At 50.0% G+C, this 17,382-nt stretch overlaps 2 protein-coding genes across 2 annotated transcripts in view; one reads left to right on the top strand and one right to left on the bottom strand.

Moving 5' to 3' along the window:
• LOC144942067 (B-cadherin-like) overlaps positions 1-3,737 on the top strand; it is a 43,547-nt gene extending 39,810 nt beyond the window's left edge. Inside the window, exons 14-16 of the mRNA XM_078868726.1 lie at positions 1,274-1,401; positions 1,773-1,943; positions 2,396-3,737. Coding sequence (XP_078724852.1) covers positions 1,274-1,401; positions 1,773-1,943; positions 2,396-2,599 — 503 coding nt within the window. The 3' untranslated portion in view covers positions 2,600-3,737. The remainder of the gene's footprint in view (positions 1-1,273; positions 1,402-1,772; positions 1,944-2,395) is intronic.
• A 532-nt stretch (positions 3,738-4,269) lies between these two features.
• On the bottom strand, positions 4,270-13,767 carry APRT (adenine phosphoribosyltransferase). Its single transcript, XM_078868730.1, has 5 exons — positions 13,621-13,767; positions 9,674-9,777; positions 6,788-6,921; positions 6,218-6,296; positions 4,270-6,076 (listed from the first exon to the last, which is right to left on the bottom strand). Exons 1-5 carry the CDS (start codon positions 13,713-13,715, stop codon positions 5,937-5,939), a joined length of 552 nt encoding a protein of 183 aa, XP_078724856.1. The 5' UTR covers positions 13,716-13,767; the 3' UTR covers positions 4,270-5,936.
• Positions 13,768-17,382: the final 3,615 nt, after the last annotated feature.

The raw sequence follows: 17,382 nt of genomic DNA, 5'->3' as shown, positions 1-17,382 counted from the left end.
CGGCGCAGGGAGAGACGCGCTTGGGGCGCCGACTCCGAAACCCAGTCGTGGCCAGCGCCTCGATTGATAATTATTTATACCGGCGCCTCCCTTTGCTGCGGTACCTTGCAAGGCGCTGCAACAAAGCGGTGTTGGAGGTTATTATAGAGTAAGGAAGTGATTGCAAACTAAATGGTGTTTATAAACAATACAGTTTAGAGCAGCGGTCCCCAACCTTTTTGGCACCAGGGACCGGTTTCGTGGAAGACAATTTTTTCACGGAGACAAGTGGGCAGTGCAGGAAAGAGGCGAGGACAGAAGTGGTGAATAATAAAACAATGGGGGCGGGTTCCACGCGCGGACTCACCGCTCTCACCTCCTGCCGTGCGACCTGGTTCCTAACAGGCCACGGACCGGTACCGGTCCGCGGCCCGGGGGTTGGGGACCCCTGGTTTAGAGGATATGCGAAAAAAGTTAGACGAAATAAAGTTTGCCGTCCTCGCCGTTCCAATATCAGGGTCGACCGTCCAGCCAGCTGAGAGGGGGGGTATTGCTGCAGCTCTCTGGTGTGTTTTTGGGTTGTACTGCATTTTGGTGGGCACGATGTCCGACATTCCGTTCCACTTGCTGGGAGCTTCACATGGTGCCGAACAACACGGGGGGGGGGGGGGGGGGGGGAGCTGCACGGTGCCACTGCTATAATAAAGCCCACACACTAAGGAGCTTTTCTCAGATGCTGTCGCACACAACAAAAACAAGCATAATAGTCTCCCTTGTAGCTTCCATGAGATGGTTGGGATGCTGTTAGCGAGTGGCAGTGAAGGCTTGTACGGCGCACGGCGGGGTAGAGTGGCTAGCGCAGGGGGTACCGCAACCAAAATAATGAGAAAAGCCATTGTTTTCGAATTCCGTAAAAAAAAACAATATTTCACGAGCCGCAATGCATGTTAATATGAGATGGTCCTTAATAAATAACGGACACGAAGGAATCCTTAAAGAGTCGCGTGCAGCTCGGAGCCGCAGGTTGCCACGTCCCACTGACCTTTACCAGACCTAGGGCTAATTACATACAATTGTGTTTGTGTCAATCATGATGAATTGCAATCAAAATGTAATTGTAAATTCGGCTGACAAAATGCTGTTTTAATTGTTAATTACAATTGATCCCAGGTGTGTGATATTTACTCATTACACCAGGTGTTCAATTAAGGGCAGAGTTTGACCTCGGGTGAGGAGGCCCAGTCGTGGGTTGGGATGATGCTTACCGAACTCCTGTGCGTTTGTGCGTGCGCAGTGCTTCTCTTGCTGTTCCTGGTGTACCGGAAGAAGGGCCAACAGAAGGTGGTGAAGGTTTACTCGCAAGACGAACTGCGTGACAATCTCATCAAATACGACGAAGAGGGCGGTGGAGAGGAGGATCAGGTGGGGACACTTGGCACTCATCGTTATCATGTACCGATGTATGCGCTATCTTTAGCACGGTTGGCTATGTAAGGCCCATGTCCATTCCAATCTCTCACTTTCTCCTGCACACGAGCTTATAACTCATCGATCCGGCTTCACGGTGGGCATCCTCTCACACTGGTTTCCCTCCTTTGGCTGCCACTTCATCACCAGTTTCTCCTATCGGCCATCATCCAATCTATCCACGTGTTCTACTCAAGCCCACTTGATGTAATAGGCCGAGCTTCTTATTCTTCCACTGCCTTCGTGCCTAAACACTAACCCCGATCCCACCCCCTCCCCCACCATGTCATGTGCCCCCCCCCCCGCTCACCTTCCTTTCCCCACAGAAATACGACGCGAGCCAGCTGCCGTACCTGCTGGGCGAAGAGATGCCGGTGGCACGGCCCATGATGGTGGGGCGCTACGACCAGATGCCCGAGGGCGAGCGGCCGCGCTTCCCGGCCCGGCCGCCTCGCGACGGCAGCGCTGAGCCCAACATGAGCGGGTTCATCGACGACGTAAGTAGGGCGAGTGAAGAAGGGTGGACGCGCACGGACGCTCGTGGGAGAGTTGGGGGCACGCGCACCACCTGATGCGAAATGTCAACTCCACGTGGCAGTGAAACGAACGCTGCGTTTTGGTAAAATGAGAAACGTTGCGAGGCCTGATGAACGATGATTGGATTTCAGAGTACCCAACCCTTGGTGACCTCTGCCCATTATCTAATTGGAAGTTTCCATGCCAGTCGCCCACTAGGGGGAGCGGCAATCAGTTTTCTGAAAATATTTATTTGTCCCAAGTTGATTCTTTTTTTGCGTGCAGTGAAAAATGGTTCTGCAACTATTGCCAGTTACGATCGCCCTAAGACGGCCTTAACGTGCCACGGTGAGGTTATACAGAAAGGGATCGTTGTCTTTTTGCCTTCATATCTCCATCCCCTAACATCCTCACCTCTCGCTCCACCACGCAGAGCCTGAAGGCGGCCGACGGAGACCCAACGGCGCCGCCGTTCGACACGCTGCTCGTGTTCGACTTTGAGGGCGAGGGCTCCGTCGCCGGTTCCGTCAGCACCATCAACACGGCGAGCTCGGACGAGGATCAGGACTACAAGTTCCTCGACAACTGGGGGCCGCGCTTCCACAAGCTGGCCGATATGTACGGGGGCACGGAGTGAGCACGGCGGAGGCCTGATGGGGGGGGGTGGAAGACGAGCAGGAGGTGGTGGTGGTTACGAGTGGTGCATGTATGCAGGGTATGGTGATTGATCGGAGGGAGATGAGGCGTTATAGAAAGAGGGGAGGGTACTAAAGGGGATGCTGAGAGGAGCTATAGGAGGCGAGTGGTCATGGGGATGTGAAAAATTATATGGGAAGGGATGTGGGTTTGATATGGGTAGGTTAGGGTTCAAAGGAGATGGGACTAGAGCTTCAGTTGTGTTTGGGGGGGGGGGGTATGGGATTTGGCAATCAGTGGAAAGCAGTGGGTGTAGGCTGTGCTGGGGTTAGGGTGGTGGTGTTGGGATTGGAAGAACCCTGCCTGCATTGGGAGGAAAGGGGCTTTAGGCAAAACTGGGTTGAAGATGACAGGAAAAAATGTCAGGAACTATGGTAAATAACGAACAGGGACGAAGTTAGAAGCTGTTACAATTAATTAGGATATATAGTTGAGTGGTTGTTGGGTTAAATTAGGTATACGAATGACATGGAGGATGTAGCGATATCAAAGAGGTTAAGAATTAGGAAGAGAAACTGATGCTGTTTGCAAAATGATGGGCCGTGGAAGCAGTGATGTTATTCGTAAGGTTAGGAGTTTGGGAGATGGTAGTGGTATTACAGAGGGTTTTCGATATAATTAAAGAGGTCGTGACAACATGAATGGTCTGGGTTAGGGAAAATCTGGGGGCAAAAAAAGCCTTACTGGCTTGGCACAAACGGGATGCAGGTCGACAGGGCATTCGACACAACGGTTAGGGACGGTACTCGCGTGGAGGTGATGAAATCCTCGGAGTGCTTGCCACCAAAAACAGAACCTGGGTGGTCCGGCCCACATGGCGGCACAGCGGCACCGTGGACGTATGAGCGTAAAAAATGCATCTCGTCGAATACATCGACACAAGGAGTGTGTGGACCGCCATGAAACGGAATGGGCCTTTTGAATATATTATAACTAATTTTACCGTAGCCTGCAAGTACTTTTGAAAGGCGCGCTTGTATTTTTAAGTTTCTTAATTTGCCGAAACGGGGATCGTGCATGTATGCATTTTAATATAACGAGATTCCCCAAACGTGCAGGGGTTTCCCGACCTTTGTGGATCCGTAGTCCACCGTCAACTCAACGTTTTTACGGACTAACGTGCACCCAACAAACGAATGTGTTTTTATACATCAAAACTACTCTTGTATCAAGTATCTGCAACAGTTATGTGGACCACTTCTGTCGCAGCCTTATGGTGGCAAAACGCCAGTGTCCCCCGCGGGAGCGCAGGTGAGGAACCGACACGCTTAGTGGTTGGTGGTCGTCTTGTTAAACAGGGTGCTGTGGGTTCTCTCATGTAGACACGCTTTGCTTGGTGCCTTTTTGTATGCGTGTGGATTGGTGTGTTATTCGTTTGCATGTAGACTGACCAGAGTTGACGAGACTTTAATTAAGTTTTTGTATTGTTGTCAGAAAGCTTGACTTTTTAAGAATGAGCCTTACAATAGCCATCCCTTATACAAAATGTACAAACGGTTGCTAAGATATGGTAATGTTATCAATGTTGCCTAATTGTACAATGCATTAATTGCAACTCCCAATCAATTTAAATAAAAAATGTTTTAAATGTTTTATTGTTGATGTTTTTATTTCTTATCACATGCATCAAATAACATTGAACTGGCAGAGCCAATCTGAATGAAACCCCCAATCCCATGAGCCTCTACAGTATATGCTTGCAATTTGAAAATAATGTTAATCTTTAAAGCATTCAACAATCCTTGTTAAAGTACTGGGGACTGCAATTTACGTGGGAGAAACACGAGAAGGTGACCGCAGAAGATCCATAGCTTTTGCAGTATTTATTACAGTCCAGGCATTCGACTTAAATTAATTTTAAACACATGCACCCCTCTTAATGCCTCCTCCTCAGCCACTGGGTGTTTCCCCCACTCATTTGACGGCTGCAGGGCAAGGCACAATGCACAGAACAAAGTTGCACCACCTCTTCCAGGCTGCGCAAATGGTGTCCCATTAACATCTATCCAGTTGTATCGGTGCCACTTTTACTTTTACACAACTTTTGGCGGTGTAAAAAGGCAAATTGGGAAATGTTTTCTATATCCAACAAGTCCATGTAAACTTACACCTCCCTTATTTTGGCGAGTCTACATGCATGCCATTTGTTTGATCCAATATTTTGCTGCATGACACCAGGAATAGTAAAAGCCAGATAAGTGTTTTGGCTCATGTCCTGTAAATCTGTTAAGAATTGCAGCTGCTAGGTTGCGGACTGACAAAGGAATATCAATTTACATAATTTTAAAGCAAAACCTAAAAATTATCCATACCCATTAGGCATAGCCACCCATGTCACTGGAACACCATAATGGCAGTAGTCTTTCACATCAAAATTACATTGCCCACCCCTTGACAGTCAAGGTTTGTGTATTCAAGAACGAGAAGCAACATCTCAAATGTTCTGTTATCTGTGGAATAATTGCAGGTCTCGATTATTCCTCCAGCAATCAAAAATCAAAACTGCCCAGAAATACTAATTACCCACATTACCAGTGGGTTCAGATTTGGTTTCTCCTTTACCAGCAAGAGGTAGGCATTTAGTGATTAAAATTAATTCTCATGCTACCTTCAGAAATTGTCTTGCATGGAGATAAATGATTTGTAATACGTTGTCCCATGCTATTGGATGGATTACACCCGACAGCCATCAGAGCTACCACATCAATCACAAAAATACCATTTATTGAACTGAATCGCAACCCCCCCAAAGGGAGTGACTCTCCAAGTCGAGTTTAGCTTAATAGATGTGATGCAAGCTGGGTGGTTTTGTGATTGCCACCTCCAGTGGCAGTGATCAATGGCAACAAAACCCAAAGTGTAACCAGTTGGTTCTGATTCTTAACCGGCAACCGGAGATGGATTCCCAGCCATGGCTAACATCGGCAGCGAGTGATATCAGAACCCATCTTTTCCCACCCCTACACCAATCCAAACTAATGAACATGCGGTTAATGACGGTCAACAAACCCCCATGACCGAAAGTGTGGTGAGGCTTTCACCCAGCAGTGAACTGACAAAGGCCTACATTTTAAAGCAATTTAGTAGGGTGAGCACGAACATATTTTTTGGGGGGGGGTCTCGTCTCAATGGCAACAACGGCAGCAAGGTTGTTGCTTCCTGTGTGGTAGACAATGGGTGGGCAGGCAGCAGCAGTGCTCAGTACTGCAGGAGCGGCTGCAGCACACAGCGCTGGCACTCAGTACTGCAGGAGCAACTGCAGCACACAGCGCTGGCACTCAGTACTGCAGGAGCGATTGCAGCATGTCAGCCTCCAGGAGCTCACGTCCACGCAGCTCCACGAGCTCGATCACCACGAGGCACTGCAGCACAGTGCCGCCCAGCTTCTGGATGAGCTGGGAGGCGGCCGCCATGGTGCCTGTGGGGGGGGTGACACCGCAAGTGTAAGCGATTGCATGAGCTGACTGGACGGATGGATAGTCCGATTGAGAAGTGGTGGTGGTAGGATGGATAGATGTTCAGATGGACAGGCTTCCTTCCTGAGAGACTGGGCACATACCCCCTGTGGCGATCAAATCATCCACGATGACGACGTTCTGTCCAGGCTTCAGGGCGCCCACCTGCGCCTCCACGACATCCTGTGGGACAGAGCGGAAAGCGGTGAGAGAATAACGCGGCTCGGCGAGAGCACAACGAGGAGCAGCGCGGTTCCAGTGTGGTACAGGTAAATTGGGGGCTTTAACAAAAAGCCTTGGTTGGAGGAACAGAGCGGTTCCAGTGTGGTATAGGTAAATTGGGGGCTTTGACAAAAAGCCTTGGTTGGAGGAGCAGAGAGTGAGATTAAGAGGCGATAGATGTGAAGTTGAGTGGAGTGAGATGAGTGGTAGGAGAGTGGATAGAGGGGAGTAAAGTGAGATGAGAGGGGAGAGGTAATGCGAGGGCAAGTCCCTGCAGGATTTTGAAGAGGGTTAGTGCATCTTTGAAATTCATCTAGGATGAATCGGGAGCCATTGGAGTGACTCAAGTATTGGGTTCATGTGGTCTCGTTTACGGGTGCGGAGTGTGGCAGTGGCGCAGCCTGCAGCATGGCAGCGGTGTTCCAGTTGCGGTGGCAGTTGGTAGAACGAACCTGCCCATACTCCAGGGTGTAGCTGACAGCGACGGTCTCGCCAGGCAGCTTGCCCTTCTTCCTCAAGGGGATGAACCCGACCCCAAGACGCGCCGCGAGCGACGGGCCGAACAAGAATCCGCGAGCCTCCAGCCCTGCATGCACGCAGTCACGTTAATGATTCAAAATCGATACTTCGATCGGATTGCTACAATAGCCACACATGCACGCGTCAAATCGTGAAGGTGTAAATTGATAATTCAACATGAGATTTTGGCTGTGCAGTCATTGGCAACTGTGCCGAGTACACCAACTCACTACACTTGAGAACATAGTTGAATCATGGGCGACTGAAACCCGGATTCGAGCTCAGGCTTCTTGGCGGTGCTGGGTTGATGCTTTGACACAGCCAGAGCCCCTTCAGAGCCACCAGGCCATCTCTCTTCGTGAAAGTGTGTGAATGATGCCACCAGACAATTGTAAAATCCATGATGCTCATTACGAATGTAACTATTCATTCCTCAGCCACTGTACGAATTGTCACAAAAGAGCGTCAAAATTCCGTTCAAGTAACATTTATATTTTGCATAGCTTCTTACTTATGCATCAGCCTATAAGCAACATAGCATCAGAATAAGCCATGATCTATACTCTACTGGATGAAAGTCTCCCAAAGCTGTTGCTAACTCTCATAATCCTGTGATGCAACAATCCATCCAACTTCCTTCACACGAGCTGATGATATCGTTCAGTCTCCATGGTAGATGTTCTCTCGCGCATGCTACTTTAACATTTCATCTGGATATATTTAGCATGAAGCGGAAATGCTTTATTTCTGCTCGCATTAATCGATGTGCGGATTGGGATCGTATGAATCTATTGCAGTACACGCGTTGGTTGATGCATCGTCACACAACTAACGCTCATAATAATTCTACATGCGCATGGAATGCAAGCAAACAATTACTAACCTTAGTGGGAGGTTTATGGAATCATTACCCCACAATTACAACAACTCTCATACAGCAGTGGAACCCACATGCACTTTATCCTCATGCCCCTGTAGCCTCTAAATTTCGACTCTGCACCCGTGTCAGCTCAGTCTAGAACGATTCGCCTACCTCACGATTCGATGACTTTCATAAGTTGTATTTGCAAAACCGATTAGTTTATAGTTTGGTGAACGTAGCGATTGTTGCATTGTGGGACCATAAGAGATGACAACAGCTTGGGAAGGCCTTCATCCAGCAGTGGACCGATTATTGCTGATGATGTATGTAGCAATCTAAATCAGCTACAGGTGTCACGTCAACATACAAGACATACGAATCTGAAAATATGCGATCCTTACAGTCATCTTGCAATGCATGTACTGCTGGCCTTAGGTTCCATTTTCACCGATTAATCAATTCATCGTTACACCCATGGGTGCGCGTCTCTGCCTCGAATGTCTGCGGGCTTAGCGTTGACTACACCTGCTGTGAGCGTTGCAAAGGCTTTGCAGAAAACTACCACAAATGAGTGACTCAAGATTTAACATGTGTAATGACAGGGTGACACCTGTTGGCCTGGAAGGGTAATCGTGGGTATGGGCAAGGTTATGTAACAACCAATTGGAAGGGGGTCGTATCTGGGGTCAAGGCAAAAGGTGGGGTTAGTCGGCAAGCTCCGGGAACCTGCTCGAAGGTTCTGGAAGGGGGCGTGGCCAGAGGCCATGCCGAGAGGTATATAAGGGGGATGGAACCGAGGGTTCTGGGTTGTTACGGGGTCCTGGGTCCTGGCTGCGTCGCTGCTCGCCGTCATTCGGCCGCATGGAAGATCCTCTGCACGGCTCCCATCGCCGTCATCGTCACACTAGTCAGTCAGCTGTGTGGTTGGATGTAGGCGATTGGACTATGTAGAGAGGTCGGCCTTGCGTAGCTAAAGTAGAGACTATATATATATATTACCCAGTGTTGTGCCCAGGAAGAGGAGACGTGTATATATGTGTATCGGCCTGTGTTGTGCCCAGTGTGAGAATAAATAAGAAGAAGCCCTCTACACGACGTGTCTCGGAAGTCGCTCATGACACTTGTATGATAAAACCTTAATAAATAATTCCTGCCCACACAAGTTTGTCATCCATGGGAACAATACAGTGTTAGCACGAAAAGTGAAAAGCAAACTAATTTGAAAAGGACTGGAAAATTGCCGGTAAGACAACCCTTTTCTACCGACACAACCGAGCCTAGCCAGCGCAGGGCCCAGTGGCTGTATAGGTGGTTTTCCACTGGGCATTTGCTGTGTTGAGCTGGAACCAAACCATGCTACCCTGGCCTCATAACGCATCTGAATCTGGCCCAGCGCCAAGCACGACCACAGGCAGGCTTAATAACGCGTTCATTGCGTGTGAAGTCAGTACATTGTGAGGATCCCTGGGTTTGACCTTCCACGAAGCTCATGGTCCACCCTAAACCGCATCCACAAAAACCATGGCAGATGTGGATACTTGATGCACAAAGAGAAAATAAAAAAAAAAACTCTCCAGTGCGCGAATGTGGTTATCCAGAACAGACCGTACAACAAATAACGACGCAATGCCCAATCCACAAATACGAAGGAGACATCACGGCAATACACTCCCCGCTGCTCCTGACGCGGTTATCTGGCTTGACCACCTGAATGTGAAAATTGTAGTTGTTGCTCTGCATCTACATCAGCCATATGAAAGACTGAGGAAACAGTGTCGCCGCATCATCTACACATACGTCTCGACTCATCATAGGCATGTGACGTCAGCAGCACGGCTTGGGTACTGCAGTGGAAAAGCAGCCTTGCACCTCCAAAGTCGAGTTGGGCTGGCTCGGCTGGGCCCACCACAGCGCTGTACGATTGTACAGTGGCAGAGTAGCATAAAAGGATGTTTACCCGCAATCAGGTCCACGCTGCCCACGTGTTTCTGCAGCTTCTCCTCCAGGAGCTCAATAGTGGCATTGAAGGCCTCTGGGTCCTTGAGCAGGGGGCACACATCGCTGCCATGGCAACACAATCACGCGTTAAACAAAATAAACGGCAGTCAAAAGCATGCACCGTCTACGGAGCTCAGTCAACCGAGCTGCACCTGACATTGGAGCCTGGTTAGTAATGTGCTTTTGTACCATTTTTACCAACTCGGGAGAAATTTCCGAATACCAAATCGTATTGAATATGCCCAACGTCAGCTGAGCTTAGCTCAGCAGAGTTGAGAGCCTGTTTGGGAGACTTGGAAATATTAGGTGTAGTTGTAGACTTGGGTCGAGGCAGCCAGGAGATGGCAAGACAACAATGGATTATTGCGTCTATCCGTTCGGAGCTTTGAGTGTTACTTAAATGCGTGGTGGTCTTTCTCTGGGTACAGTGGCTCTCTTACACATGCAAGAAGCACAACTCAACTGAATTGGTGAAACATCCCAAGGTGGGACCAGCCTGAAAAAGTTGTTTTTTTCGTCGGGAAAGAATAAATAAGTTGATAAACACACTTAACATTACCATATCCCACGTGGACCATTGCCCCTTGAAACGTACTCCATATATATCTTTGTCTCTCCCCATATAAAAAAACAAGTATTATTTACACAACCCATCGGCCTACACGGCCTTGTGTTCGTTAATTATTTCGGTGGCATTGATTCAATCCAGTACGAACAAAACTCTGGAACGGTGGCCCTCAACATGAATGCAATGCAAATATGCCCACGGCAAAGAATGATCGTGACAATAGTGAATGCAAATGACTATCGGAAGGCGATGGGTATGGGGAAAACAGGAACCCAGGTCCAGACAAAAGTCTTTCTTTCGTACGGCATTTGAAGAAAAAACAAGCGACCAAGTTTACAACTCGTATGTTTTACTTTTGAAAGCCGTTCGATTGGTGTCTCTGGGGTGGTCCAAACGCTACCTACTCGTGTGTATCATTGATAACAGCGTGTGCACTGTTTTATGGCAATGACATTGCATTTATTATCAGTCACGAACCGTTTAGAAGGACGATCGGGTCACAAAAACATGAGAAATCGACGACGATACCAACACAACAATACACGAGAGCCAGTCCAGCCATTACTTGACCGGTTTCGATGTCTTGACGTGGCCAACATCAATCAACAGGGCCATTTGCCTGGCTCTGATACACGGGGTGCTTCAAATAAATGTGAACACTTCAGAAAATTAGCAACAACGCAACGAGACATGTTGTGCCTCTGGGCTCTGGAGACCGCCTGGAGAAGTTTCCAGGCGTGTGTTGACAATGATGGTGAACAAGTGGAGACTTTTTGAAGCTCCATTGGAACCTCCTTTGTCAGTAGAAAAATATGATAATTGTTTTTTTACCCTTTTATCTGGCAACAAAACTGACACCTTTTTTACAAGGAGTCATGTTTGCATTGACCACAATACCTGCGGTCGGAATGCAAACAAAAAACACAACTCTGAACAGGACCCTGCGGGGTGGGCTGGTAGGAATAATAATTAGTACCGGTACAGGGATATCGACCGGGTATAGAGGAGTTAAAGAAAAAATTACTGTATTCTAGTGTAACGTTAATTAAAAGTGTTTGTTTTGACAAGAAACGCTGTGAGATTTAAAGACTCGTAGTCTTTCATTTCCAAACGATCACATCTGAGATTAATTGACCACCTTCTGCACTAGGCCTCGCGAAGCCTCCCGCACTAGGCCTCGCGAAGCCTGCCGCACTAGGCCTCGCGAAGCCTTCTGCACTAGGCCTCGCGAAGCCTCTGCAGTAGGCCTCGCGAAGCCGCGCTTTTCGTGCACAAATAAGGCGATTAAATGTATCTCGTCTCTGTGTTAATAAGCCTCCCGTACTAGGCCTCGCGAAACCTGCCGCACTAGGCCTCGCGCCGTGCTTTTCGTGCACAAATAAGGCGATTAAATGTATCTCGTTTCTGTGTTAATAAATGTTTCTTGTCTCTGTGTTAAAAAAACGTGCTGCGTTTCAGTAAAGTAATTTTTTTTAAAAACGTGCTGCGTTTCAGTAAAGTAATTTTGAAGTGAAGTTTAAAGTTTCGCCGTGAGGCGCCGGAAGTGACGGCCATCTTGTTTAGTTCACAGATCGCAGGGGGAGCGGGCGGCCATCTTGTCGGACAGACGGACGGACGGACACATTAATCTATTGGTGGTCTGGTCCACTTCGTTCCTACCAGTATAATGTATGCACTGTCCTTGAAATTGATTGGTCCACACCCGAGACAGCTTTTGTTAGAGCCTAGTCTCACGTGGTGTTAGACCATGACGCCAAAAGTCATCTGGTCCAACACCACGTGAGACTAGGCTCTAAAAAAGCCGTCTCGGGTGTGGACCAATCAATTTCAAGGACAGTGCATACATTATCAGAGGTGTGTTTTTGTTTGCATTCCGACCGCAGGTATTGTGGTCAATGCAAACATGACTCCTTGTAAAAAAAGGTGTCAGTTTTGTTGCTAGATAAAAGGGTAAAAAACCAATTATCACTTTTAGAAGCTATTAACATACATTTGTTATCATGTTACAGTGTACTGTCCTTTCTTTTCCCATTAAAAACGATAGTCCTATATAAGTTCATAATAAAGGTTTTTGGGTTAGATCGCGTTATTTATAAATGTGTCGTAACCCTCCACCACCCGACACGGCCAATCAGTAAAACATGTGTCACGTTTACAAAAGACAAATAATTCACTACTTTAGCTCACCGGTGTGTTGAAGAGTGATTCAACATAATTTAAAAAAATGTGTACGACGTTTCGCTGGTAATTACATTTTTACTATTTGGCCGTGTCGGGTGGTGGAGGGTTACGACACATTTATAAATAACGCGAATTAACCCAAACACCTTTATTATGAATAATATTGCTCGCGAAAGCCTACGTGTTAAACAGTCCCATATAAGTTTTACCATTTGTTTTTAAGCACCCTGTATTTAGCCGAGTGTTTTCCTTAATCCCAGACGTCACAACGCAATGCCTGCGACGATTCATTGATAATCCGATGTGCCGTGAACCATTGGAGGCAAGTGGCTTATCAAATAGTTCACCGTCATTCGCCAAACACTGTCAATACATCGATCCTGTGATACATTTCTGATGGCATCGGGTGGCACCGGTTTGTGTTGACGTACGCAAGTACCGTACAACCAAAACACACACGCGTTCGTGAATAACGCTGCCTTTAAATTAAAATCGGTGACGTTTCGGGCAGCGGGCCTTCTTCACAGCACATGATTTAACGATGGAACGACACGCTCACATCCATGTCAACCCCGAATCTGTGCCGAACTTATTACATTCTAGATTTGAAGCTTTCGTGACTGCAAGGATTCATACTCTTAGGTTTTTTTGGTAAAGTCACGTAGGTAAAAATAAATAATAAAAATAATAATAGAAATAATAATATGAATAAAGTAATAAATCATTTATTATTTTACTTCTATTATTTTAATAATATAAATAAAATAATAAAGCATTTATTATTTTCTTTTTATTATTTCTATTATTTCTCCCCTACGTGACTTAACCCAAAACACCTAAGACCTTATTATAGACCACTTCAGACATTATTTGATCACCCCGTGCCCCTTATAAATCTCAACATCCATCCTACAAAGGGAGAAACACAATGATTTTGTTGGCCCCTATTGAAACGGCTGTACGCCGTATGGCCCTGAACACTCGATTTTCCAGCACAATAATGTGTTTAAACCTGATGGGATTGACAGCTCTGCACCCAAACACCCCTTGCAAGATGCACTTAGATTCAACGTGTTAACGCAGGCGGCGTTGTTGCTGCTTTTCTCCTGGACTCTCTGGGATCCAGTCGAGCAGCAACCTTGTGGACGAGCCCTTACCGAAATAAGATGCCGGGCTTGGGGAAGTCCGGCACGACCCCGATCCTCTTCGCCACCAGCGCCGTCTTCTCCACCGGGGACTTGACAGCGGGCATGGCCACAGTGGTGGCCCACGCGCTTCCGCACCACGTGACGTCACCGCGAGAGTTCCCGCCAAATCTCGACCCGCCCCGCCCCTCCGGACCCTCAGGGCCACGCTCCACCCCTTCCCACCCTCCCTCCCTCCCCACCCCTCCTCCACGCCCCTCCCCACCCATCCCCGCCCCTCCCCACCCCTCCGCACCCCTCCCTCCCTCCGCACCCTCCCTCCCTCCGCACCCCCCCTCTGCACACCTCCCCACCCCTCCCCGCCCCTCTCCGCCCCTCCCCACCCCTCCCCACCCCTCCCCACCCCTCCCCGCCTCTCCCCACCCCTCCCCGCTCCTCCCCACCCCTCCCCGCCCCTCCCCGCCCCTCCTCACCCTCCCCACCCCTCCCCGCTCCTCCCCACCCCTCCCCGCTCCTCCCCACCCCTCCCCGCCCCTCCCCGCCCCTCCTCACCCTCCCCACCCCTCCCCGCCCCTCCCCACCCTCCCCGCCCCTCCCCACCCTTCCCACTCCCTCCGCACCCCTCCCCACGCCGCCCAGCCCCTCCCCACAACGCCCCACCCCGCACTGCCTCGTTTCCTCTCCTGATTGACATTGCTCGGTCAGATGGGTTTTGTTGTTTGTAACCTCCATAATTGAATGTCACGGTTCACATCCAGTGGCCGCCCTGCTTAATACTGCGGGTGTATTATCAAAGCGGGCGTATTACTGCTGCGGGTGTGTTACTACAGCGGGTATATTAGGGGCCGTCCATAAATGACGTCACGCACCTAGGGGGGGGGGTCAGACATTTGTGACGATGTGTGACGAGAGGGGGGGGTTTGAGAAATGTGACGTCATATCAAAATGCGCAACTTTAAATAAATATAGACAACACGTTCTACATAATTAAATAAATAGACTTTTAATCAATGTTTCCTCTTACAACATCAGAGTGCAGCGCCACATTAAATACGCACTACAATGATAATAGTTTAAAGCGATTTGAAGCAAATTAAAAATTGGGGGGGGGGGCAGAGCATTGTGACGTCATATTTGAGGGGGGGTCTGACTTTTTGTGCCGCCGTGTGACGAAGGGGGGGGGGGGTCAAAAATCGTCAAAAATCGCGTGACGTCATTTATGGACGGCCCCTTACTACAGCGGGTGTATTAGGGCGCTACGGTGGCTAGGAGATGTTAATTGCCTCGCCTGGTATGCAGGAGGTCGTGGGTTCGATACCCACCTGACGCCTGCTGCTGTATATTTGGAGTTTGCGTGTCTCTCTCCATGGTCGCGTGGATTTTTCTCCAGGTCCACCGATTTTTACATTTCGAATGAGCATGCGTTTTGAGCATTTGGCCACTTCGTTGAGCTATAATGTGGCCATGACTCAATTCACCTTGGTAAAAATATATATATACTAGCAGAAGTACCCGGCGTTGCCCGGGTGAAAAATATATTTCTTAATAACCTTACATATATATGTAGTGGTGATACGCGCTGGGTGTATATGTCGTGTGCCAGCGCGTATGTACGGGTGTGTGTGTGGTGACGCGCGCTGACGGGGAGGAGCAGGCGTCAGTGCGCGGGTGGGGGTAGTGCTGCTGATTGGCTGTGTGCCGGTGACGCGCCCAGAGGGAGTGATCGGGTAGCAGCGCGGTGTGATTGGTCGGGGAGTGGAAACACGCGCTGAGCGGAACCGGATCGTAGGGATAGCGCGTGGGGATTGGGTAACTGAGGAGCGGTGCCGACGTTGAGGTCCGCATCCGCTCCGTCTCCCGGGAAGAAGGGGTATATAAGGTGATGCACAGAGGAGCAGGGGGCAGAAGTGGAACCATCTAAGAATGAAGACGAAGGTGCAGAGATAGAGCCAGTAGAGGAGAGTAATGGAGAGTAGAGGAGAGTAATGGAGAGTAGAGGGGAGTAAGGTATAAGTGTGTAGCCAGCGAGAGAGAACGGTCTACACGAGCTGAGTAATGTATAGTGTGTAGCCAGCGAGAGAGAACGGTCTACACGAGCTGAGTAATGTATAGTGTGTAGCCAGCGAGAGAGAACGGTCTACACGAGCTGAGTAATGTATAGTGTGTAGCCAGCGAGAGAGAACGGTCTACACGAGCCGAGTATGCATACGGTGTAGCCAGAGAGAGAGATGCAAAGTCTACACGAGGCGAGTGGAGAGTGTAGCAGAGGCGCAGAGTCTACACGAGGCGAGAGAGGAGTGTAGCCGAGGCGCGGAGTCTACACGAGGCACAGAGAGCCGGCAGCACAGAATCCAGAGTCAAGAGAAGCGCATTGTGAAGAAGAGAGGCCACGCGTTGTATTGTTACAAGTCAAGATTTAATAAAAGAAGTGTGTTCCCGTCAAGGAGTTTCCTGCCGTCATTTTCCAATACTTCATCTGGCGTCAGAAGTGAAACGGGCTTCCAAGCATGGAGACAAGGAAGACCCGTAGGACCCACGGGATTGACCGCGAGGAAAACCTGGACGACTCGGGGCCGCTGGTGGCGGGGGGCGAGGAGGAAGACTTGCCCACGCTACAGGATCCGTCGACGGCGCCGGCCGAGCGACCGGGGACCGAGGCCGTGCTTCGTGAGGCGCACTCCCGACTGGCGGAGCTGCTGCTCGCCGCCGCGTCCATCTTGGCGGAGATCAGCTCGTCGGGAGGAGCGGGGACGGTGGGGGACATTTTACAAGGTCGCCCCGCAGATTCCCGCCAAAACGAATGGGGGATTCCCGCCATTGCGCCTGGGCCTACTTTTGGCGGGAACGGCGAGCGCCACGTGGTGGTGGGTTCCCAAGCGCGCGCATCGACGTCATCAGCGCGCGAGGGGGTCCGCCATTTTACGTCTGCCGCTGGAGCCGCCATCTTACACACCGACGGAGAGGCGGAGAGGAACCACGAGGCGGATGACTTCATTTTTCAGCAGCGTCTGCCCACGTTGTCAGCCTTCAAGGCGGAAGGCGGAGACTGGGGCAAATTTCAGCGAAGGTTTTTGGCGCATCAAGAGATGTCAGCGTGGTCCGATGCTACGGCGCTGCGGGCGTTGCCTGCCCTGCTGGACGACGACGCGCTCGCGGCCTTCAGGTCTGCACGGAAGTCGGACCGCTCCACGCTGAAGGATGCGCTGGGTTTGTTGGCCAGGGTCTACGGACCTCCCTCGGCGTGCCGCCATCATTTCTACGCAAGACGGAAAGTGGCCACGGAGACCGCGCTGGCCTATCGCACGGCGTTGCTGGCTCTTGCTGATGCTGCGTTCCCTCGGATGGACGAGGAGGGCCAAGACGCGATGGTTTTGGAGCAGCTGCTTAAGTTGGCGCAGGACCTGGGGGTCCCTATCAACACAGCTGACGAGATTGATATTTCTTCTTTGAGAGTCGCCACGAGTATTCAAGCGCACGAGGCCCTACAACGGAAACAAGGAGTTGGTTGCAACGCTGCTGTCGTCGCAGCTCCGGGTTCGGTGGTCACCGAACCCCAAGTCGTCAGCCCACGAGAGGAGGCGTTCGCCACGGGACGACCAGGGGACTGGAGGCCGGGGGCTCGGTCGCCTCTGCGATCGGGCCGAAAGTCGGAGCATCCAAGATCTACTCCGACCCTCGTCACGTGCTATAACTGCGGCCTCCGGGGCCACGTGGCGTCCGGGTGCCGCGCTCCGCGTCAGCGCGCCATGGGTGCTCGGCTGGACGACGACCGAG

This window comes from Lampetra fluviatilis, chromosome 26 (assembly GCF_964198595.1).
Source record: "Lampetra fluviatilis chromosome 26, kcLamFluv1.1, whole genome shotgun sequence".
NCBI lineage: Eukaryota > Metazoa > Chordata > Hyperoartia > Petromyzontiformes > Petromyzontidae > Lampetra > Lampetra fluviatilis.
This window is presented reverse-complemented; position numbering and strand designations above follow the sequence as displayed.

Bases quoted from the DNA above. Each gene is read 5' to 3' on its own strand.
- APRT (XM_078868730.1), bottom strand. From the start codon at position 13,715: ATGCCCGCTGTCAAGTCCCCGGTGGAGAAGACGGCGCTGGTGGCGAAG. The intron at 6,922-9,673 runs GTAAACATCCTT...GCGTGCATGCAG, and splicing joins CAGCGTGGACCTGATTGCGG to GGCTGGAGGCTCGCGGATTC. The intron at 6,077-6,217 runs GTATGTGCCCAG...CCCCCCCCACAG, and splicing joins TGATTTGATCGCCACAGGGG to GCACCATGGCGGCCGCCTCC.